Source organism: Herpailurus yagouaroundi, unplaced genomic scaffold (assembly GCF_014898765.1).
Source record: "Herpailurus yagouaroundi ecotype Mexico unplaced genomic scaffold, PumYag 139, whole genome shotgun sequence".
NCBI lineage: Eukaryota > Metazoa > Chordata > Mammalia > Carnivora > Felidae > Herpailurus > Herpailurus yagouaroundi.
The window spans coordinates 19540149-19566033 of NW_024412394.1; the positions used below are offsets into that span (position 1 = coordinate 19540149).

Below are 25885 nucleotides of genomic sequence, written 5' to 3' on the forward strand. Positions count from 1 at the left end.
AAGAGCTTCATAGTTTGACTTCTAGGGGAAAATGAAGTAATTTAAATCGTATTTCAGTCTGTTCACTGGTCCATCTGTTCAATTTTCTTTTTCTTTTTTCTCTTTTTTGTTTTTTTCTTGAATACATAAAGAGAAAAAAATTTTTATTTTCAATTTTTATCAAAAACATTTCTCTTTAATGTTTTCCACTATATTTTTTACTTTTGTGTAAATTTTTTCAGACTCTATTTTACTTCCATCATTTCATTTTATTCTATTTCAGTATATTCATTTTTTTCAAATTTTCAAATGATTTCCTTTTTAAAATTTTTCTTCCCCCTTTTTTTTCTAATCTATGAAGCCCCATTCAACAACTAGATGGAAACATACCTAGGATCTAGCATCATGTATTTGATTTGTGTGTGTGTGTGTGTGTGTGTGTGTGTGTATGTGTGCATTGTTTTTAATTTTTTAATTTTAATTTTTTTAATTTTAATTTTTTTACCTCATTAATTCCTTTTCTCCTTCAAAATGATGAAACAAAGGAATTCACCCCAAAAGAAAGAGCAGGAAGAAATGAAAGCCAGGGACTTAACCAACACATATACAAGCAAAATGTCTGAACCAGAATTTAGAATCATGATAATAAGAATACTAGCTAGAGTTGAAAATAGATTAGAATCCTTTTCTGTGGAGATAAAAGAAGTAAAAGCTAGTCAGGATGAAATAAAAAGTGCTATAACTGAGCTGCAATCTCGAATGGATGCCATGGCAGCAAAGATGGATGAGGCAGAGCAGAAAATCAGACATATAGAGGACAAACTTATGGAGAATAATGAAGCAGAAAAAAAGAGGGAGACTAAGGCAAAAGAACACGATTTAAGAATTAGAGAAATCAGGGGCGCCTGGGTGGCGCAGTCGGTTAAGCGTCCAACTTCAGCCAGGTCACGATCTCGCGGTCCGTGAGTTCGAGCCCCGTGTCGGGCTCTGGGCTGATGGCTCAGAGACTGAAGCCCATTTCCGATTCTGTGTCTCCCTCTCTCTCTGCCCCTCCCCCGTTCATGCTCTGTCTCTCTCTGTCCCAAAAATAAATAAACGTTGAAAAAAAATTAAAAAAAAAAAAAGAATTAGAGAAATCAGTGATTCATTAAAAAGGAACACCATTAGAATCATAGGGGCCCCAGAAAGTGAAGAGAGAGAAAAAGGGGTAGAAGGGTTATGTGAGCAAATCATATGGGAAAACTTTCCTAACCTGGGGAAAGACAAAGACATCAAAATACAGGAAGCACAGAGGACTCCCATTATATTCAACAAAAATCAACCATCAACAAGGCATATCATCTTCAAATTCACAAAATACTCAGGCAAGGAGAGAATCATGAACACAGCAAGGGAAAAAAGTCCTTAACCTACAAGGGAAGACAGATCAGGTTTGCAGCAGACCTATCCACAGAAACTTGGCAGGCCAGAAAGGAGTGGTGGGATATATTCAGTGTACTGAATCAGAAAGATATGCAGCCAAGAATTCTTTACCCAGCAAGGCTGTCATTCAAAATAGAAGGAGAGATAAAAAGTTTCCCAGAAAAACAAAAATTAAAGGAGTTCACAATCACTAAACCAGTCCTGCAAAAAATTTTAAGGGGGACTCTCTGAGGGGAGAAAAGATGAAAAAGAAAGAAAGAAAGGAGGAAAGAAAGAAAGAAAGAAAGACCAAAAGCAACAAAGACTAGAAAGTACCAGAGAACACCACCAGAAACTCCATCTCTACAAGCAACATAATGTCAATAAATTCATATCTTTCAGTACTCACTCTAAACGTCAATGGACTAAATGTTCCAATCAAAAGACACAGGGTAACAGAATGGGTAAGAAAACAAGATCCATCTATATGTTGTTTACAAGAAACCCACTTTAGACCTAAAGACACATTCAGATTGAAAGTAAGGGGATGCAGAACCATCTATCACACTAATGGTCGACAAAAGAAAGCCGGAGTAGCCATACTTTTATCAGACAATCTAGACTTTAAAATAAAGACTGTAACAAGAGATTAATAAGGGCATTATATCATAATTAAGGGGTCTATCCCCCAGGAAGACCTAACAATTGTAAACATTTATGCTCCAAATGTGGTAGAACCCAAATATATAAATCAGTTAATCACAAACAAAGAAACTCATTGATAATAACACCATAATAGTAGGGGACTTCAACACCCCACTTATAGCAATGTACAGATTATCTAATCAGAAAAATCAACAAGGAAACAATGGCTTTGAATGACACACTGGACCGGATGGACTTAACAGATGTATTCAGAACATTTTATCCTAAAGCAGTGGAATATACACTCTTCTCCAGTGCACATGGAACATTCTCCAGAATACACAACATACTGGGACAAAAATCAGCCCTCAACAAGTACAAAAAGATCCAGATCATACCATGCATACTTTCAGACCATAATGCTATGAAACTCGAAATCAACCACAAGAAAAAATTTGGAAAGGTAACCAATACTTGGAGACTACAGAACATCCTACTAAGGAATTAATGTGATAACCAAGAAGTTGAAGAGGAAATTAAAAAGTACATGGAAGCCAATGAAAATGATAACACCACAACCCAAAACCTCTGGGAAGCAGAAAAGGCGGTCATAAGGGGAAAGTATATAGCAATCCAGGCCTTCCTAAAGAAGGAAGAAAGATCTCAGATATACAACTTAACCTTACATCTTAAAAAGCTGTAAAAAGAACAGCAAATAAAACCTCAAACCAGCAGAAGACAGGAAATAATAAAGATTAGAGCAGAAATTAATGCTATGAAACCAAGCAAACAAAAAAAACCCCACAAAAACCAGTAGAACAGATCCATGAAACCAGAAGCTGGTTCTTTGAAAGAATTAACAAAATTGATATACCCCTAGCCAGTTTGATCAAAAAGAAAAAGGAAAGGACCTAAACAAATAAAATCAAGAATGAAAGAGGAGAGATCACAAAAACACAGCAGAAATAAAAACAATAATAAAAGAATATTATCAGCAATTATACACCAATAAAATGGGCCATCTGGAAGAAATGGGCAAATTCTTAGAAACATGTACACTACCAAAACTGAAACAGGAAGAAATAGAAAATTTGAACAGACCCATAACCAGTAAAGAAATCGAATTAGTAATCAAAAATATCCCCCAAAAACAAGAGTCCAGGGCCAGATGGCTTTCCAGGAGAATTGTACCAAACATTTAAGGAAGAGTTAACACCTATTCTCCTGAAGTTGTCCAAAAAATAGAAATGGAAGGAAAACTTCCAAACTCTTTCTATGAAGCCAGCATTACCTTGATTCCAAAACCAGTCAAAGACCCCACTAAAAGGGAGAACTATAGACCAATTTTCCTGATGAACATGGATGCAAAAATCCTCAGCAAGGTATTAGCCAGCCAGATTCAACAATACATTAAAAAAATTATCCACCACAACCAAGTGGGATTTATACCTGGGATGCAAGGCTGGTTCAATATCCACAAAACAATCAATGTGATTGATCACATCAATAAAAGAAAGGACAAGAACAATATGATCCTCTCAATAGATGCAGAGAAAGCATTTGACAAAATACAGTATTCTTTCTTGAGAAAAGCCCTCAAGAAAGTAGGGATAGAAAGATCATACCTCAAGATCATAAAAGCCATATATAAAAGACCCAACACTAATATTGTTCTCAATGGGAAAAAACTGAGAGTTTCCCCCTAAGGTCAGGAACAAGACAGGGATGTCTACTCTAACCACTGTTACTCAACATAGTATTGGAAGTCTTAGCCTCAGCAATCAGACAACATAAAGAAATAAAAGGCATCCAAATCGTCCAGGAGAAGGTCAAACTTTCACTTTGCAGATGACATGATGCTCTATATGGAAAACCCAAAAGATTCCACTAAAAAACTGCCAGAACTGATCCATGAATTCAGCAAAGTTGCAGGATATAAAATCAATGCACAGAAATCAGTTGCATTCCTATATACCAACAATGAAGCAACAGAAAGAGAAATCAAGGAATCAATCCCATTTACAATTGCACCAAACACCATAAAATACTTAGGAATAAATCTAACCAAAGAGGTGAAAAATCTATACATTGAAAACTATAGAAAACTTATGAAAGAAATTGAAGAAGACATAAAAAAATGGAAAAAGATTCCATGCTCCTGGATAGGAAGAACAAATATTGTTAAAATGTCGATACTACCCAAAGCAATCTACATATTCAATGCAATCCCTATCAAAGTAACACCAGCATTCTTCACAGAGCTAGAACAAACAATCCTAAAATTTGGATAGAACCACAAAAGACTCCAAATAGCCAAAGCAATATTGAAAAAGAAAACCAAAGCTGGGGCATCACAATCCCAGACTTCAAGCTGTATTACAAAGCTGTAATCATCAAGACAATATGGTACTGGCACAAAAACAGACACTTAGATCAATGGAGCAGAATAGAGAACCCAGAAATGGACCCACAAACATATCGCCAACTAATCTTTGACTAAGCAGGAACGAATATCCAATGGAATAAAGACAGTCTCTTCAGCAAGTGGTGCTGCTGGGAAAACTGGACAGCAACATGCAGAAAAATGAATGTGGACCACTTTCTTAACACCATACACAAAAATAACCTCAAAATGGATGAAAGACCTAAATGTAAGACAGGAAACCATCAAAATTCTCGAGGAGAAAGCAGGCAAAAACTTCTTTTGACCTCAGCTGCAGCAACTTCTTACTCAACAAGTCTCCAGAGACAAGGGAAACCAAAGCAAAAAGGAACTACTGGGACCTCATCAAAATAAAAACTTTCTGCACAGTGAAGGAAACAATCAGCAAAACTAAAAGACAACCGATGGAACGGGAGAAGATATTTGCAAAGGACATATCAGATAAAGGGTAGTATCCAAAATCTATAGAAAACTTAGCCAACTCAACACCCAAAAAACAAATAATCCAGTAAAGAAATGGGCAAAAGACATGTATAGACACGTCTCCAAAGAAGACATCCAGATGGCCAACTGACACATGAAAAAGTGCTCAACATCACTCATCATCAGGGAAATACAAATCAAAACCACAATGAGATACCACCTCACACCTATCGGAATGGCTAACATTAACAACTCAGGCAACAACAGATGTTGGTGAGGATGTGGAGAAAGAGGATCTCTTTTGCACTGCTGGTGGGAATGCAAACTGGTGCAATCACTCTGGAAAGCAGCATGGAGGTCCCTCAAAAAATTAAAAACAGAACTTCCCTATGACCCAGCAATTGCACTAACAGGTATTTACCAAGGGATACAGTTATGCTGTTCGAAGGGGCACATGCACCCCAATGTTTATAACAGCACTATCGACAGTAGCCAAAGTATGGAAAGAGCCCAAATGTCCACCGATGGATGAATGGATAAAGAAGATATGGTATATATATATACAATGGAGTATTATTTGGCAATCAAAAAGAATGAAATCTTGCCATTTGCAACTATGTGGTTGGAACTGGAGGGTATTATGCTAACCAAAATTAGAGAAAGTCAAATATATGACTTCCCTCATATAAGGACTTTAAGACACAGAACAGATGAATACAAGGGAAGGAAGCAAAAATATAAAAACAGGGAGGGGGACAAAACATAAGAGACTCTTAAATATGGAGAACAAAGAGAGAGTTACTGGAGGGGATGTGGGAGGGGGGATGGGCTAAATGGGTAAGGGGCATTGAGGAATCTACTCCTGAAATCATTGTTGCACTATATGCTAACTTGGATGTAAATTAAAAAAATAAAATAAAATAAAATCCATAAAAATAAAATAAATAAAATAAAATGAGCTTGCTTTTCCCCAACACACAAACACACACAAAAGTAAATAAAGTGGAAATTTGTACTACCTAACCTTCAGTTGTTACCTGTATTTTCCAAGACTATTATCCACATCCTCTGTGGATCAACATGGATCAACTGCACTTCCTAAAATCTTTTTATTTCTCAAATTTTAGGGCCTGGGTAATTGTTGTAATTTAATGGGAAATATTCTATGCAAGCCATATCCTTGTATTAGAAAAGCTTGACTGCTCTTGCTGTGAGATTTTCCTAACCTCTTTAAATGGGTCATATTTGTAAATTTCAACATGGCTTTTACCTTGGTCCTTTTCTCCTTTACCTAAAGAACAAATACATCTTACCACTGATGGTTTAAAAAAAAATAAAGGCATATTTTGATGTGAGTTACTAGGGACTGGAGGGATTTTGAATCATCTGCAAGTGACCATGTGTCTATCCTTGAAGGCGAGTCTTTATTATTCCATGAAATGAAATGAAAGTTTGGGTGTCTCACTTTTAAGGTTTTTTTTTTTAAGTTTATTTATTTTGAGAGAGAAAGAGAGCAAGAGCGGGGAGGAGGAGAGACAGAGAGAGAGAGAGAGAGAGAGAGAGAGAGAGAGAGAGAGAGAATCCCAAGCAGGCTCTGCACTGTCAGCATGGAGCCCCATGTGGGGCTTGAACTTATAAATCATGAGATCATGACCTGGGGCAAAATCAAGAGTCAGACGCTTTACCAACTGAGCCACCCTGGTGCCCCATAGGTGTCTCACTTTTCTATGATCTGTCAGGAAGGTCTGCTGTATCCTCTAGAGAAGAGATGAACTTGCTCAGCTTTCAGTCAAGGGCTGCCGAATATGGTGCTTGGCCCATCGGAGGACTCCTCCACTGGTGGTGACTTGAGTCTTTCTTGGTCTTGTGAGCAGACCAGTCTTCTCCCTGACTTTGCCATATTCTTCCACCCTGGGACAGATGATCTTTTGCCTAGTTCTTTTCCCCCTCTTTAAAGAACATGGGCTCTTTACTATAAATAGCCAATGCCAAAACCATGAGAAAACCCAGAAAGAACTGGGCATTGTCTCCAGTGTTCCGACAAGCCTGGCAGAGCACAACACAGCTGCTCAGGACTGCCGGGAAGTCATTGTTGTGGCAGTCAGCAGGCCCTCTGTCGCTCCAAAGGGTCCCACAGTGCCACCTCTGGTTGCTAGTATCCTCTGAGCCACATGACTGGCACAGGCCCCTGTAAAGTGTGCCACCTCTGACCCAAACAACTGCCTCAATCCAGGACAGACCATTAGTGGGACTGGGAGAGGGGGAGGCCAGGGTTTGTAACTTTGCTCTGCCCAAGCAGAGAGTAAGTGCACAAAAAAATTATTTGTATGGTGCACTGAGGCGGCTATGGAAAAGGCTGATGCAGCCAGAGAAGACCAGCCTGTGAGCACTGGCCTCTCTAGGCTCCACCTGCAAACGTACAGCAAAATCCCTACAGCAAACCTAGGAGGCATCACAGCCATGCTGTGCCGGAACCCAGGCTGTGTGTGTCAGGGCATAATGGTGGCACCCACTGCAGCAGAGGACTCACATCCCCCCAGCCCTGGGTGATGCTCACTCTTCTGATTTAAAGTTTCCTTCTGCAGCCCAGAGCCCTGATCTCCCTACAGACATCACAGGGAGTTACCACCCCTGAAGGCTTCCTCTCTCTTCTGTGTTTGGTCAGTGCAGGCTGCGGGTGGCCGCAGAGGACAGAGGGCTTCACCAAAGGTACTAGCTTACAGAGCTGGATTTCAACTGGAAGAATTCAGGAGGAATCAAGGTGGGACTGAGATGGACAATGTCTTAGTATTTTGGGGATTTTCGGTGGAGCCAATTTGTCCCCATTCAATGCAAGCATTCCACAGGGAGACTCTCTTCCAATGGCCTTCTCACTTTTAGCGCATGGCTCCCAAGGTTGCCCAGGGTCAGTCTCCCATCTCTCACATCACTTTCAGAAGTGTGCTTCCGTGTTGTGTCTCTGAAGGACAGGCAGATCTCCCTCTCAGCGGAATTTGCAACGTTTTATCTTTTTATTTATTTTTTTAATGTTTTATTTAATTTTGAGAGAGCATGAGCAGGGGGAGGTCAGAGGGGGGAGGGGCAGAGGATCCAAAGCAGGCTCTGTGCTCAGGCCTAGAGCCTTACTGTTCATTGTTCAGGACTCTGCCTTGCCCTCTGTATCTTTAAACTTGAAAGACAGAACCACTGATGGAGGCTGCTCTGGGGTTCTGAAAGGTGCCGGGGTTCGGGCTGCAGGGACCCTGCTCCCAGGAGTCCCTCTATTTATCTCTCATTCCTGAATCAGAAGAAGCCCTCTGGGCATCAATGGGTAGGCTCCAAACTTCTCAGGTTCCTACATGTGACCACGAACACAGCTGCCCTCAAGAAGTATTTATAGAACTGAACGTTACCTATGAACTCATTTAGCTGTCATGTAAAGTAAGGTGTTGGAGTCAGAACGGCTGTAAATCTCAGGATGCAAGCACGTAGTGACATGATAAGATATAAATACAGATATGTCTCTGTCTCTCTTTATCTCCCTATCTTTGTCTTTTAGTCTGTGTGGGCTGAGACCACCATAATAAAATACCATAGACCAGGTGCCTTAAACAACTCTTTTTTCTCACAGTTCCGGAGGTTGAAAATCTGAAATAAGGGTACCAGTGTGGTTGGATTCTGGGCAAAGGCCCTCTTCCTGGTTTACAGATGGCCGTCTTCTAATTTGTATCCTCACGTGGCAGAGAGAGCTGACTCTTCCTCTTCTCTGGGGACAATGATCCCATCATGGGACTCCACCCTCATGACCTAAGTACCTCCCAAAGGCCCCACCTCCAAATGTCATCATATATGGTTTCAACATATAAATTTCAGGGGACACATTCAGTCTGTAACAGTATAACTATATATATATATACATATATATATACACATGCGCACTCACATATATACATACACATATATATATACATATATATATACACATGCGCACTCACACACACACATATGTATATATATTTATAATAGGATTAGTTTCAGCCCTTAGCTGGTGTTTAGTGCTTACTAAATATACATATATATGCACATCATTTGATAGACTGTATATAAATATGGACATATACATAAATACCAATATATGTATTGCATCAAATGTATATATGTCTATACATAACTATATTGAATAAACAGTTTAAATATGGACACTAAATATTTATTACTAAATACACTAAATAAACAGTTACCAGCTAAATGCTGAAACTAGTCCTAATTTGCTTTTAAAGATTTGGCAATTATAGAGAGAAAGCAATGAGATTTTAGAAAGTTTAATGGTAAAATAACTATATAAATATTATCAATCTTTTGAGATTTTTTTTACAAATGTTCCTTTTTTTTAATGTTTATTTATTTTTGAGAGAGAGAGAGAGAGAGAGCGAGCACAAGTAGGGGAGGGGCAGAGAGAGAGGGAGACACAGAATCCAAAGCAGCTCCAGGCTCTGAGCTGTCAACACAGAGGAGACCTGGAGCGTGAACCCACGAGCTGCGAGATCGTGACCTGAGCTGAAGTCGGACGCTTAACCGACTGAGCCACCCAGGTGCCCCTGAGAGATTTTTTAAAAAACAGAAATGTACAGTAAAGGTTTGGCTGGATAATTCCTTCCACCTGTACTGTTTCTTGACAATGTAACTCTTGGCTGCCATTCGTTTAGAGAAGACCTATTTTCATGGTCTTGTATGGTACTTGTGCTCACCTCTTCCGGGGTAAGGGAAAGCGATTTGAGTATCATAGATACACAGTAAATATTTACTGATTGAATAAGTGAGTATCGTTAGAATAGGAATCTGGCAAGCAGTAAGTCATGATGGTTTTATCATTTCATTCATTCATTCATCCATTCACTCAACAAAAAATACTGATACCCTGGCTGTACACCAAGAATTGTTCTGGACACTAGAGGTACAGCAGTAAACAGGGGAGACAGTGTTCTCACTTTGAAGGAACGTATTCTGAAAGGGGTGGCGGAATGTACATAAACTGGGAAGGAAATATCCAGGAGCTGCAGGGCTGTGACGTGTTGTGTGTGAGAGGTGGAGGCAGGGAGGGGGGCTCGCCCAGAAGAAGCAGTAGTTGCAGAGAGTTGCAGCAGTGGCCAGAGTGCAGTGCAGAAGCCCGGAAGGACAGGAAAGAGAGGCCCCAACCACTCTCTTCTGCCCTCTACCTCCTCCTGATGCCTCACTGGGTAAATACAACCTATGGAACAAAGAGTCTGAGTCTGGAGGATGTAGTCCCTGGGGGTCAGCCTCTGAGAGCACAGAGCAGGACAAAGACAGACAGAGCAGGATCAGGGGTATGGGATTGGGAAATAAAAGAATACTGTCCAAATGTAGTCAATTAGAAAACTTTTACTTCTCCTTCTTTCCCTTCTTCTGCTTCTCTTTCTTTTTGGGAGAAGGAGAGAGAGAATCTTAAGCAGGCTCTACATTCGCGTAGCGCAGAGCCCAATGCGGGGCTTGATCTCATGACCCTGGGATCCCACAACCTGAGCTGAAATCAAGAGTTGGACACTTGACCGACTCAGCCACCAAGGCACTCCACCTTTCACCCCTTCTAAAAGGCTCTGTGAGGCCAGGCTCTAAGTTACGTTTATCTTTCTCTTCTGCACAGGACCTCAGGAGCACGAAACTTGGCAATAAGTAAATGCCTGTTAATATGATTGTACTTCGTAGGGTTGCCTCTGCCCAAATGAGTATGCTTCAGGTAGCAGTGTCCCATGGGAATTCTTCACTTTCCCTGGGGGAAACATAGCACCTTTTCACAATGGTGTTCCAACAGCGTGCTTGGTACATGGTCATGTTCAATGAATATCTGCTAAACAAGGAAAGGATTCTTTCTGCATACAGAATTTCCTTTGTTACCCACATGCAAAATTGTGATAGAATAAAACTCTTGGGGGCACCTGGGTGGCTCAGTGGGCTAAGTGTCAGCCTTTGGCTCAGGTCATGATCGCACAGTTCATGGGTTCAAGCCCCGCATCGGGCTCTGTGCTGACAGCGGAGGGCCTGGAGCCTGCTTTGGATTCTGTGTCTCCCTCTCTCTTTGTCCTTCCCCTCCTTGTGCTCTCTCTCTCTCTCTTAAAAGTAAATAAATAAACCTTAAAAAAATAAGAATAAAACAATTCTCAGCTTGGAGCTCTACACTAAATGGAAAGGTTGCATAAAGGTTAGGGAAGAAGACTTGGGGGGTCAGATTATAGCCATTTCATTTTCTTTCTCCCTTTCTCATTAAGGAATCCTCTCTTCTTGTGGTTATTAAGAATAGATCCATGTATTTCCTCTTTTAGACTCTACACAATGTGTTCTATTCTCTCCAAACAATCATGCATTGGGAACTTCCTTGTATGACTGGAGTAAGAGGAATTTAATCACAGATGTATGATTTCTAGTCAATATTGTTTTAGAAGAGGTAAAATCAAGAAGAGTTTAGAGTATTCTAGAAGTAGAGGGGCAGGGAGACCCAAAGAGGGAGGGATGAGGGGGTGATTCTGGTATTGGATGGGTTTCCTTGATGATTTGGGGGAGCCAGATTTATACCAATTCTCAAGGCTTACAGAATACATGTAATGTATGCTGTAGACCTATCAGGGCCCTGAATTGAGAAAAGGCTGCAAGAGTCATCTGGACTTGTTCTTCAGAAAGGAAAAGGCAAGATACAATAGAGGAGCTGAGTGCAAGTCTTATGAGGCAGGAAAGGGAAAGAGGAGAACCCGTTGTGCTGTGACCACATCCAGAAGTTGAGGGGAGGCAGTTTGCCTGGGAAGCTCCTTGCTCCCTGGGCAACAGGGAGGAAGATGAGAGCAGTGGTTTCCAAAATGTAATCTTTCAATGTGCAGAGACAGCGCTGTATGAGATCCTTTCTTCTTCCTCTTGGGCTCACATGAAGTCTGTTTCTCCAGCTCCCTTGTATCTAGGTACAGCCATATGCTTAGTTCTGGCCAAAGTGCTGTAGGTGGAATTGACATAGGTTACTTCCATACCTGGCCCACCAAAAACAGATCCTGCTCAGTTTCCCCCCCTAATTGTTGGTAGTGATGTCTCCAAGATGGAAAAGGAATTTCTGAATGTAGAGTCTATAGTGATAACCTAAATGTGAGCAGAAAGCAAAAACAGCTAGATAAAAAGATGTAAGTCCTCCATTCATATCACTGGACACTTCCCTCCTGTGGGTACATGTTGCAACAGTGGGGATGGAGGTAAGGTAAAGAGAAATGTTTGTCACTATAATCAAGGTCTCATTTCTTCCATTTTGATATATCACCCTTATCTGCACTAGATGAATCGTAATTTTAAGAGGTCTTCTTTTTTTGAAAGTTGCAGTCACTTCCATAGCTGTGACTGAATATCAAGGCAAAATCTGAATAATAATTTCTCCAGGATGAGTCAGACTGACTTTAAAAGGTGCTTTTCTGAAAGGGATAAGAAAAGAAGACATATAGGATCTTTAGGCTAACCAGAGACTACTGTATTTGTCAAAAGGTTGGGGAAAAGGGCCTCCCCTCACCACTCTTTAAGGAGTATGTCTGGTCTGAAACTGGGTGGAAGATTGGCACTGGCATAAGGAATAATGCATCCTACACTTACATTCATAGACCATCTTGTGAATGTAGCTAGAAAGGACAAGAAGGGACAAGAAGAGTATTTCTAGAGGGTGTGGGTTGGATTCCTTCAAGTCCCTTTCCTGAAATGGACTTCCTAATCCACGTCCCCTGCAACCCCGGTGAGGGGAAAGCCTAGAGGTAGTTTTGAATATCTTTCGGTCTCTAGTCTATCAAATTTGCAAACGCAGTGTATGCAATATGGTTATTCCTTTGATACATACTGGAGTGCCTTAGATGTAATTAGTGTCTTTAAATAATTTCACGTGTGCTAAGAATTGGATAAACGGACTAGTATGTGGACAGGGGAGGGAGTGCAGACCGGTGGGGAAGCTTGGAGTTATAAATGTGGGAGTTCAAAGAAAAGTCAAGGAAACTCTGGGGCACCTGCCAGTGTGCTCAGAACTGGGAATGTGGCACCAGGCTGTTTCTGTTTGGGGGCCGTTCTAGTCTCTTTTCATGGTGACAAAGCTTGGAGAAGTTTAAGAAAAAGTAATCGCTGCCATTTAGAATTTTCTAGAAATGACTAATGGCCTCAACTGAGTGTTATTCTTTAACTACTAAACCAGATCAAAGACTGAGCATCTTATGTTGGTTATATTTCATTTGCTCATTTGGAAGGTGAGGTGGAAGAGTAAGGCTGTGAGGGTTTGTTGGCACAAAATACAGTTTCATTTCCTAACATGTAGTTTCGATGCAAATGATGATGAACCAGAGTCCATGCCAGGTTGGCTATGGTCAGGGTGGGAACGAGACTAGAAACCACCACACTTCATCTATGACTTCTAAGTGGTCAGGGCTGAGACAGACCAAACGTAGGCTTTTGTCTGAGCTACAAAGCAAATCACTCTCGATGTATAAAAATACATTTTTCCTTTACCAGTCCTCAAGCAGCTGAAACAGCTCTTCAATCATCTCATTTCATTTTCTTGTTGTGTTTTGCTGAAGTGAGTCACCATGAAAACTAACTAGAGGAAGAAACCACACACCCCAGTTATCACACAAAGGACACTACAAAACTGTCCACGTGGATCACTGACTGAGCTCTTACTGAATGCAGCTTTATTGGTAGTGATGAGGTTACAGACACCACATACATTTTAGTTTGTTGTTCCTTATATGGTACCAGAATGTTTCAAGCAAAGAATTTTTTTTTTTTTTTGCCAGAATTTGCTGACTAGATACAAAGTTGTTTTAAAAGGAGTATCCAAGACAAGCATTTCATCTCAAAGTCTCTGGGAAGGAAATTTAAATGGTTTTTACCTTCTGAATGTGCTGGAGGGTAAATCTTTAATATTTTAGATTCTTTAGTTCTCATAATTACCATGGGAGGAGCATTGAGGAAATTTTGCTACAGTTTTTACTGATATGAAGAGACATACTGAAAAATAATTCCTTATAATGCTGCCTTGTGCTAGAAGACATATTCATCCGTGGCTGGGATGGGGATATAGCTCATTCAGAGAACATTTGTTCAGAAAAGAATTCAGAAGAATCATTCAGAGAAGATTACATAAACTTATTGCTTTGTAACTCAGGGAAAAAATTAAATGAAGTGATTTTAGTTTCTTTTATCTAGTGTCTTGGATAAATTCTGAAGGCATTTGGCCGAGATAACCAGCAAAAAATTGACCTTTTAACACTTACATATTTCCAGGGAAGCCTCTAGTTACATGCATATTTGTAAAATACACTTACTATAATTGCTGTGTTGCCTTAACCATAGAACCATTCAGTACATTTTCACTTCCTTCTTGCCTCAATTACACCTCTTCACTCGTAACACCCCGCTACCGTCTAATTACTGTTTAGAATTATATTAATCTGTACCATCACTGACCTTCTATTCATAACCAGTCTTACAACAGGGAAAAACACAAAACTCATTCAATGACACCGAAAGCAACTGGAGCATCAGGGACGACAGTGGCACGCTAACAACGGACAGACCACATGACAGTCTTGTTTCCTTGAGACTCGCACATCAGGTCTCTGGCCCATTCAGAAAAAGAAAGCTTCTTATTTCAGCTACTGGGTAACTTGCTATTGCTCTGGTAGGCGGAACTGATGCTTTTATTTAGTCACAGGATGTAATGTTGGCATTACAAAAATAACACGTCCTTTTCTTTCAGAAAAATAAAAGGAGGTATAGGGTTGGATCCTGAGACCAAAAGTATAATTGAATGCTTTAAACACATGGAAAATGAAGTGCTTTTCCAGTTGGGAAACATGGAGAAACCGTCGCGGTTCTAGGGGCAACTGCTTCAATGGCAGGGTTAAAGAGTACGTTTCGCTCGTGCGCAAAAAGTGACACGCATTAGTTTGATTCTACATACTTTCGTGTCTTTTAGTTGTCAGTGAGGGATGTTTCAGGACACAGCACTTTCACCAACACTTAATGTTCCATGCTCCCTATCAATTTGTTATGTCAGAAATTCCAGGATCCTAAATTCATATTGGTCTTTATTTATGGACCTAACTGTTGAAACAGAAGAGAGAGCAGCAACGTCCCCAGGAACCTGGTACGCCCAGACACGTGGGTTTTCTCAGTCTTCAAATAAACAACATAGAAAATACATTACACGGTAATTTCAAATGATTTACCCAGCTCCAACATGTCTCCAGTCTCATCTCTAAAAAGCCACTTCCGGGGCGCCTGGGTGGCGCAGTCGGTTAAGCGTCCGACTTCAGCCAGGTCACGATCTCGCGGTCCGTGAGTTCGAGCCCCACATCAGGCTCTGGGCTGATGGCTCAGAGCCTGGAGCCTGTTTCCGATTCTGTGTCTCCCTCTCTCTCTGCCCCTCCCCTGTTCATGCTCTGTCTCTCTCTGTCCCAAAAATAAATAAACGTTGAAAAAAAAAATAAATAAAAAAAAATAAAAAGCCACTTCCGTGTCTGCACCAAGCTCTCATCAAGCTCTGATTGCTGAAAAATCCTCTAGTGTCAATCTCTCCTCATTCTTCCAAGATAAAATGTTACAACTGATTGATTCTCATTTCATTTCAAGCCATAGGCCCTCCACTTCACCGAACTTCTAGGATCTCAACGGGAGACACTACTAGTGCACATCAGGAATTATGTCTATTTGCCCACTTATGACCTATAATCCATAAGAAATCACTTTTTTTCCTCTCAAAATTTGTGATATACTACAGGCATCTCAACTGTACAAGAACATACATTTATATCAAACTAAAAGATGTTATAGTCACCCTCACACAGGCATTGTGGGTTGTGGCCAAAATAATTTATTAAAAATGAAAAGTTTATTTTCCCAATGATGCTTCAAGGACAAGGGTTATCTGTGGTTTGTACAATGGTAACTTAAGGGGCTTAGTGATTTAACTTGCTCCATAAACTAGTTTCTTATACAGCTTTACTTTCCAGCCTGAACAGAGAGTCAAGGGAGCAGATACCTTTAGGTTTGCTCCGTACGTGGAGAAGCTCTGAATGTTCTGTGTGGGGTGAGGAAACAGCCCAGTGTTTTTACATTAACAATGCGTTGTTCTCAACTTATAGTGTCGTAGGCTTTACCCAAGTGTTACCATTAAATACACAGAAATTGAACTTTTCATAAGGGGCAATGATATAAAATTGTTCCACAAAGTGTACTACATGAACCACTTTTCACAGTTCAAATAAAATGTTTTAAATATAAATATTGTAACTCTAGCAATAACCTATCTACACAAGGTAGGAGAAATGGGATTAATGAGAACCCAGTTACATTTCCACGTATCCCGTGTTTAACCATTTAAATAGTTTTATTTTTCAAAACCTAATTGCACATAACCCATAACTGATAGGCCACTTCTCCAAAACAAAGAAACTATCAAAGAATAAAGTGATAAATTATAAGAAAGGAAAATATGTATCATTTACTACAATCATTCCCTTGCTCCAAAACTTGGCAAACATGTAAGAAAATGATATCAAGTGGATACACCTCAATTTGCAAAGTTAATTTGGAGCAGACGAAGTGAAAACATCTATAACAGAATGGGCATATATTATTTTGATATTTCCATGTGAGATAAATGTGTTAGATTTTTAACTAAGAAATCAAGAGGATTGCTGTGAAATGGAAAACAATGACATTTACCACCAGGATGTTATTGCCAAACCCAAGAATTCCAAACGTTCCCTTCATTCTCATCCATTAAAAAAAAAAAAAAAAAAAAAAAAAATGGGGGAAATCATATTACTGTTACCAGTTGTATAACCTTCGGGCTACATAAGCTTTAAGTTAATGATCCTTACAGCCATAGTTTTATTTGGTGTTCTTTCTTGGGGCTTACATTGGGTCAAGTTTGCATCTCCGTGTAGTTTTTAGGGTCAGAGTAAGGCTCCCATCATACTTGCAATTCCTTTAATAGGGGAGGAAGGTTGAAGTGCAAACACTTGTAGGAAAAACAACAAAATGATCTAAATTTACACCATAAACTAAATGACTAGTGGTTCTCTTCTTTGAGAGCAGTGTTTTTTGATAGCAACTACACTGGAGACTGAGGCACAGAGGAAAAAGAGAACAAGGGATAAACCAAAGGTATCAATGTGACAGTTACAGGGAGGAATCCCTGTTACTTTCCAGTCAGACGTTGTTTTAAGCTTTATGACTTTGTCACGGGATGCCTTTCAATATTCTTTACTCAGTCACGTATAGAAAAAGAAACTGCATTTAAATATAGAATTAAGTCTTTATGGATATAGATGGATTTCCATTTTAAAATAAAAGCTATGAATGCTTTTAACTTCCTAAAGAAAAAGAGAAAGAGGAAGATAAACTTTTGTACATGAAACTGCTTACTCGAATAAGCTTCCCGTCTACTGAAGGGTAAAAGAAAATTCTCAGATGTGGGTGTAACCGCTATGCATGAAGGGAAAACGCCCTGGTGGAAGACTGCCTGCAGTGAATTCTGCCTGCCACCCAACGGCCGGTGAAAGGAGTGGTTTCTTTTCTTTGTGGCTTACAGATAAAAAAAGAAAGAAAAAAACAAAACAAAACAAAAAAAAAAACAGACCCAGAGGTAGATTAAGCCATACCCGGAATTTAAAACCACCAAGACATAGGTCTCGATATAGTTTAAGATACAACCACTGTAGTAAAGGTTATATATTTTCCTTTCCGCTAACTCAAAGGTTACCCACGAACGCCTATTTGTTCTTCCTGCGTCCCCGCATCTACCTGGGTTCAGATACTGACTGGCACGGAGGACACCGAGCTGGCTCGGGATTCCCGGGTCACGCTGTTGGGCATCGAGAGGGTGCAGCAGGACACGCCCACGGTGGCCTCGGGCAACTCGTCGTCCTCCATCCACTCGTTGAGCTCTGGGCTGAAGCACTGGATGCACTTCTTGTATTTCTTCTCGCCCTCGTTCCAGCCCCCCACGAGATACGCGCGGCCGTGCAGCGCCGAGGCGCCCGCCGTGCTCACGCCCACCAGCAGCGGCGCCGCGTAGCTCCATTGGCCAGTCGCGGGGCTGTAGCACTCCACGGTCAGCACGTCCACGCGCTCCCCGCGCGCCCCCAGCTGGCTACCCCCCATCACGTACACCCTGTCGCCCAGAGTGACCGCGCAGTGCCAGCCCCGCGGCGTGCTCAGGCCCGGCAGCTCCTGCCACGAGTCGCCGGCGGGGTCGTACGCGCACACCGAGCGCGAGTACGCGCTGCCGATGTACCCGCCGGTCACCAGCACCCGGCCGTCGGTGACCGCGCTGGCGTGGCAGCAGCGCGCCACCTCCAGGGGCGTCTTCGGCTGCCACTGATTGGTGGAGGGCACGTAGCATTCCAGCGAGGCCAGACTGCCTTCGGTATTGCGGCCGCCCACGGCGTAAAGGAGCCCGTTGAACACGCTCAGGCTGAAGTGCGTTCGCTTCTGGTTCATGCTGGCCAGGTGTATCCAGGTGTTGAAGCGGGGATCATATCTGAAAATGGCAGAGGAAGTGTGACAGCCTTGTTGGCGGCAGCTGGAGAACCCACGTGAGTCCACAAATGGAAATGTTGACACTTCCTGCAAGGAGGCTTCCCTACCAACAGAGCGCAGCCCCTCACCTGGGGGCTGGTGTTTCTGTGTCAGCCAGTAAAAGAGCGTGACACTTGGAAAAGGCAAGGTAGGCATTGGTGACTCCTCCTCCTCCCGTTTATAAAACCCGCTGTCACTTGGAGAAGTCCCCACAGAGCCCAACCTTCCAGTCCCTCTTCCTCCATACTCAAATATCCATCATGGGGAAGATTTATGCATGTAGGGGAGGCCGTGCAAACTGGGTATTTGTGGCAAGCAGAAAGGGAACACTGCCACATTGACGTCAATTCCACATATCTACAGACACCAGCCATCCCTCGCTCATTCTCACTGCTTAAGATAGGAGTTGGCTAGTTGGATTTCTCCATCTCTCACCAATACCTTCTCATTTACACACCTGTCCTGGCCATTTCAACAGTAAAGCTAAGTCACTCAACCAAGTCTTCTATCATCTGTTTAGAATGAGATCAATGGAACTCATATCCAAAAACATCAACAGATGCCTAATTTTTGATACCTTTCTATTTTTTAGCACCTCTGCGCAGGGAAGATTTTTTAGGTTAGAGGTATATTTTTTCAGTGTTGGATATTACAGTTATTATGCCACAAGGCATTGAAATCAATACTGCAAAAGCAGTGGCTAGAATCCTAATAAGAGTTATTAGCAGGAGGAAAATAAGCAGTCATAGAAAACCTGTTTCAACTGTTTACATAGTTCCAAAGTATTGTAAACACAGATTCTTTCCATTAGTTTGATGTTCCTTCATTTTTGTCACATTTAACCTCCAAATCAAAGCTTAACCACTCTTATAAAGGACAAAAATCAGTTAATTGTTTGGATTCATTTAAATGACACACAGACTTATAATGAAATAATAAAGAATTTTTTTCATGATATGCTGTATAAATTTTCAGATCTTGCTCATTAGTTGTTTGACTTTGTACTTGTACCATGATAGAAGCATGACTTTCTGACATTTCAAATATATGAAAGTTGTTATTATAAATATACAAAAATAACATGGCATTTGAGTTTCATTTTCTGAAGGCTATATTATACTTTTACTGTTTCTACATGCATCAAAAATGTAGATATTTTCTAAGGTATTCAGTCCTCAAATAAATGTTTAAAATTAATTACCTGTCATGTGTTTAACGATCTCATTGTATCTGCCAATTATAAATCTGACAGTCATCAGTGACAGTCACTTAAAATAAATTTTGTATTATTGTGATCTTTCTTACCATCTAGTGTTAAAAACTACATTTGTACCTAGTTCGTTTTCAGGAAAACAATGTATTGGGAAGGGCGCCATACTATAAATGAGAAAATGTGAATTACTACTTACTAGTGGTATAACTTCTCTGGGTATCAGATTTCTCACGTGTATAATCAGAATAACCACATCTTCCCAGCTCATTTCCTAGGCTTATTCAGAAATCTGGAGTGCACTATTTATATATGCATGTACTTTATGTAATGTGAACTGTTGTGTACACGTAATGTGGGATTATTGTTATTGATTTACTGAGCCAATGAACTAACAGAAATGACTAATTTACTTCTGTCAGGGAAACTGTCTTATATTAAACCATTTGAGTTTCTAATAAAGGATCAAATACCTGCAGAAATTGCTGACTGCGTGCTTGGCTTGATTTCTTGCATCATTCTGGTCTTCGCCACCGGCCACGTAAAGAAATCCGTCCATCACAGCCACACACTGATTAAAACTCTTGGCTGGCATTTCTGTAAGCTTGCTCCATCCATTTTCAGGGTCTCTGTACAAGATGTCTCTACTAAGGGACTTCTCAGTGAGGCCTGGACGTCCCCCAACAGTGACAAGGACTCGACAGCCCCCACGGATTCTCGTGCGCCTAGACTGCAATGTGTTTTGATGATATGGAAGTAAGTGGTAGTTCATAGCATCTACGAGAAGTTTGTGGCAGTCAGCATCTTGCATCATTCTTGGTACAGACTGAACATAGTTGACCAGGTCTTGTGCAGAGATGGTACCAAAGCGAATATTGCTCAAAAGATCTGCAGCATACCTCACTCTCTTTTGGTCAAATTCTAACCACTTCATTGCAATCTGGAATGCTACTATTTCAGAAGGCAACTGTAAGTCATCATCTATGAGAAGTTCATTAATTTGCTCAAAGGTAAGTTTCAAAAACTGATCTGATTCTGCAAATTCAAGGAAGTTATCCCGGATAAATTTTTGGGTTGCTGCTTTTGCATTTTTCAAAGAGTATGTTTCAGCAATGTTAGCAATGTACATGCAATTCTCAACACTCATCTCCCGTATCAGAAAATCACTGCACATCTTTACAAGGGTGTGGATCTGAAGATAAACAGCAGCAGAAATAATGCTTCCTATCGTGTACAAGGAGAGAGTCAGCTTTCCGGTGTAGGCATATGCGATGACAGTAGCCAGGCCTAGTGGTGAGATATCATTGAGATCCACCCTTTGGGTAGATGGGTCTTTTTTTAGGATGTTGTAAAAGTATTCACTGCATGAAGCCATCACTGACTTGTGAACATCAAAAGATTTGGTTTTGGTGCCAATGACTAAGTCGCAAAGGAAGTTCTCCTGCCTCATTCTACTTAAGCCTTCCAAGAGATTGGGGCCATAAGAAGCATCTGTTAGTTCAGAAGAAATGCAGTTAAGGCCATTGCCTCCCTCTAGGAGCCCATTCAAAGCATTTAATTTGTTTAGGGGGCTATCTTCTACGATTATGGTCATCTCATTGATATCTCCTTTGTTCTTTTTGACAGTCTTCTTTTTGGGGGCCATGTTGGCAAACACACTGTCACAGGCAAGATTTTGCTACAAAAAAAAACAAAAGAAAAGAAAAGAAAGAAAGAAAGAGAAAGAAAGAAAGAGAAAGAAAGGAAAGAAAGAGAAAGAAAGAAAGAAAAGAAAGAAAGGCATGGTTTTATTTTAACTGTGCATTGGGCTTTGAAATGTTACACTGAAAACCTTTTTCATAATAGTTTTTTAATAGCATAATGTAGATTAAACCTCAAAAATGGGCTTAAAGACTTACATTAAACCAGATGCACATTTTATGGACAGTTTGCTTCAGCATCAAGCACTGAAGACAATTCTAGAAAGATTTATATTATCAAATGAGACCTCTCAATACCTACACTGCCAAGTAATTTTATATAGCAGAAATGATCAAATATTCTCTGTTCTAGCTGTATAGTATTTATAGAACAGTAGTTAAACATCACTTGAAGGGCTTAGTTTATTCTCATGAAAAAATGAATTAGAACTACTCTGAAGTTTTTCTCAATAAAATACTAAAATTCAGGAATCCATGTGAAATGTATATATATATTAGAATAAATGTGGAATTTAAAAATCAGTGAGTAAGGATTTGTAATGATACATTAGTTCAATTAATTTCTACTCTACATAGTCACTAAAATAACTTCCAGATGGATGAAATCCCTAAGTCACACTCACACACACACATACACATACACACACACGCAATGTGTACAAAAAGTAGAGCAAAGTAGGTGTTTTTTTTCTTTTTCTTTTTTAATTTTAGGGTAGGAAAGGCCCTCTTAAGCATAATCCCAAATCCAGAAGTCATAGGGGAAAAGACTGAAATATCTGAATACAAAAAAAAGAAACTATAAAATAACACCAGCCATTTAAAAGGCAAGAAATTGATGTTTAAAAAATGTTTGTCACATTCTTTTTTTCAATGTTTATTTATTTATTTTTAGAGAGAGAGAGTGTGCACGCAAGTCAGGGAGAGGCAGATAGAGAGGGAGAGAGAGAATCCCAAGCGGGCTTGATCTTAAGAACTGCGAGATCATGACCTGAACCAAAACAAAAAATTGGATGCTTAACCTCTGAGCCACCCAGGCACACCCCACCTTTTTAAAAATTGTAACACTCTTGACAGATAATAAGTTAATTAACATGATATTTAAAGAACTCCAACAATTAATTAACAATAAAAAAGTAATCCAATTAAAAATTATCAAAGACTATGACTAGGTAACTAGATTGTTCACAGAAAATACAAATAGTTGATCAATACATTTTTTAAAGCTAAACTAATTATAATCAGAGAACTGTCAACTGAAATACAGAAATCCTTTTTATTTACTTTTTTGTGGATTCATTTTGCTTATCAGATGGTTAAAATATTTTTTAATCTTCGTATATCAGATACTGGTGTGGTGCTCTCCACACACATTATTGATGGGAGTATGATTGATACAGTCTTTGCTTTGATGCTAAATCTAAATCTAGGAATGTGCCTCATAGAGTATTATCCTCATAAAGATATATTTATATGGATAGTATCCATTTTCCATTATCAATGTTATAAATATTTGAGCCAGTTTAAACTGATATGAAGTAGCTCTGAACCTTTAAGGTGATTTAAGCTTTAGTATTAAACAGACTTGAAATATACTAAGTTTAACAAATACATGCTTAGCCCTTAAAATATCATTAATTAAACTGTTTTAGACTTTTTAAAAATATTGAGCTTAGTCACCAGAAGATGTTATATTTGGACTTTTCAGTGGGTTTTATTTACACCAGGATGGTAGTATTCACTTTTTTGTGAGATTACTGTTTTGTTTTTTTTTTTTAATTTTTAAGATTGCAAAATCAGTATTTATAAATCAACAACTCACTTTGGTAGATATTATTCCAGATAATTGGATAAGCTTATACAAACTTATATTTGCATATTTTTTTTAATTTTTTTTCAACGTTTATTTATTTTTGGGACAGAGAGAGACAGAGCATGAACGGGGGAGGGGCAGAGAGAGAGGGAGACACAGAATCGGAAACAGGCTCCAGGCTCCGAGCCATCAGCCCAGAGCCTGACGCGGGGCTCGAACTCACGGACCGCGAGATCGTGACCTGGCTGAAGTCGGACGCTCAACCGACTGCGCCACCCAGGCGCCCCAATATTTGCATATTTTTGAGCAGTGATGTGTTGATAAACCAGCTCTCTTAAAGGTGAAAAAGTCCTTCTTTGTAAGGTATGGATTTCTTTAGTGCAAATACACTCATTGTGGCTGCTTTTAAGCTATTCACTGCTTAACAATCAGCTTGTCAAATTCCTGAAAATGTAACAGTTGGCTTTCAGAAGCCAGTACAAGTCAGCTCCAGCAGGCCACTATATGAGAACTTACATCAAAACACATTGATGCTGTATTATTCAGCAGTTTGTTTTTTCTCACCTACCATAAGTTATGTACTTCCTTCCGTATCAGTACACACATGCATCACATCATTCTAATAGTTGCATAGCATCCCATACTAAAGATGTATAAAATTTATGCAATTATTCTCCTACTGATGGGTATTTGGGTATTCAGGCATTTCATAGTTTTTTGAAGGCTCTGTGTGCGTGTGTGTGTGTGTGTGTGTGTGTGTGTGTGTCTTTTAAGTTTCACTGTTGAATTCATTCTGAAGGGTAAAACTTGGCTTTGATCCTTCTTGAAAGGCCTTCAATTTAATTACTGGAATATATGTTAAGAATTCCATAACCTTTTTATTTTGTTTGTCCTTATTCCTTTGATGTAGAAGAATCATAGCAAGTACGTGGGAAACAGAGAAGATCTATCTCTTTGCCAGGGCCTTTTGTCCTCCTCATTAAGTTCAGATTGTCATATTCATATTTATATTTGTTTACAAGACGGCAGCACATATGTCCTGCTTCATTCTTTCCTGCAAGCAATGCCAGATGCATCCTGACCTTGTGAAATAGATTTCCAAACCCGCATCAGTTTAGTCTTCAAATGCCTTTGACTTAGGTGGTTAGTGTCCTCTTGATGGATTTTTCTGGGGAAATGTAAAAATTTTGTTCAGCAAGTACTTATCAGACACCTACTGCTGTCTGGGCAGCACTGTGCTGGGAGTGATGGAGTAATACAATATGTAATTTATGTTAGACAGACAAGGCATACAAGTATAAAATGGCAAGAAGTAACTAGGTAAACACAATAATTTTTTTAAAACATCAGTTTCTACCATCTGGAGTAGAAGCATCAATGTCTTTGGGAAAAGCCTGGTATATTTTCTTGGAAGAGCCCCTTTGGACAATTTTTTATTCCCATAAATGTTGGGCTTATAATCACTCATTATTTTGGAGGAAATCCTGAACTTGAAGAGTAGTATCAATGTTTTAGACCGAAAAGGTAAAAATTCTGTTCATCTATCATTAAATGATTACAGTAGTCCCCTTTTTATCTGTGGTTTTGCTTTCCTCTCTTTCCATTACCCATGGTCAGCTGTGGTCTGGAGGCAGATGATGTCCTTCTGGACAGAAGACCAACAGTAGCCTAAATGCTACATCACAATGCCTATGTCATTCACCTCACTTCATCTCGTCACGTAAGCATTTTATCATCTCACAGCATCACAAGAAGGGTGAGTAAGGTACAGTAAGATATTTTAAGAGAGAGCACATTCACATAGCTTGGATTATAGTATGTTGTTATAGTTATTCTATTTTATTATTATTGTTGTTAATCTCTTCCTGCGCCTAATTTATAAACTTTATCCAAGGTATGTATGTATAGGAAAAAACATAGAGTGTGTGCATGTATATAGGCCTTTGCAGTTTTAGGCATCACCGGGGGTCTTGGAAGATATCCCCTGTGGATAAGGGGTGACTACTGTATTCATTGGTAGCATACAGGATATCTTAAATATCTTAAGATATTCAACAACTGATAAAACAGGGCGCCTACTAAATAGCATGGATTCACAGGAGCCTACTTAATAGCATGGATTCTGTAGCTGAGTTCCAGAGCCTTCCCTGGAGCACTCTGTGTAAGGCATCAGTTGCTGGATAACAGTGGGGCCCAGGGGCTTCTTGGAGAAGGCTGGAGGGGTGGGAGGGAATCAGGGGGAGGTCAGGGCAGCAAATATCCGGAAATACAGAAGGATCAACTCCGTACGGAAGGATCTCACTATTTTAACAACTGGTATACCATACTGAATCATTCTTGTCTCAGTGACAGGGTATAATCATGAGGTTTCTGAAGAAAAGAGAAAATCTAGCTTCAACAAAGCAGCAATATTATGGGGCTCTGGAGACAAAGGGCCAGCAGGGAATTCCAAAGGAAAGGGTGACCAGTGGACCCTGGGAGCAATAATATATAATTGCCAGTTTTAAATCTTCCTTTTCTACATTGTTACTCTCCTATATCACACTTAATTGAGGAATCTCAAGTATCCTTTAAAATTTTTTTTTCAACGTTTTTTATTTATTTTTGGGACAGAGAGAGACAGAGCATGAACGGGGGAGGGGCAGAGAGAGAGGGAGACACAGAATCGGAAACAGGCTCCAGGC

The 25885-nt window shown here is 40.0% G+C and overlaps 1 protein-coding gene across 12 annotated transcripts in view; it reads right to left on the reverse strand.

The window, feature by feature from the left end:
* The window catches only part of KLHL31 (kelch like family member 31), a 127043-nt gene that overhangs the window by 90049 nt on the left and 11109 nt on the right, over positions 1-25885 (reverse strand). For 11 of the 12 annotated variants that reach the window (XR_005789795.1, XR_005789791.1, XR_005789785.1 and 8 more), the window contains 2 exons: positions 20165-21369; positions 17705-18443 (listed from right to left, as the gene is read on the reverse strand). Coding sequence is in view for 1 of the 12 variants with exons in the window: in XM_040473779.1 (XP_040329713.1) it covers positions 17711-18443; positions 20165-21336 (1905 nt within the window). In the remaining 11 variants the exon portion in view is untranslated. Of the gene's footprint in view, positions 1-15763; positions 18444-20164; positions 21370-25885 lie in introns of those variants that run through there. The other variant, XM_040473779.1, reaches the window with a different exon arrangement.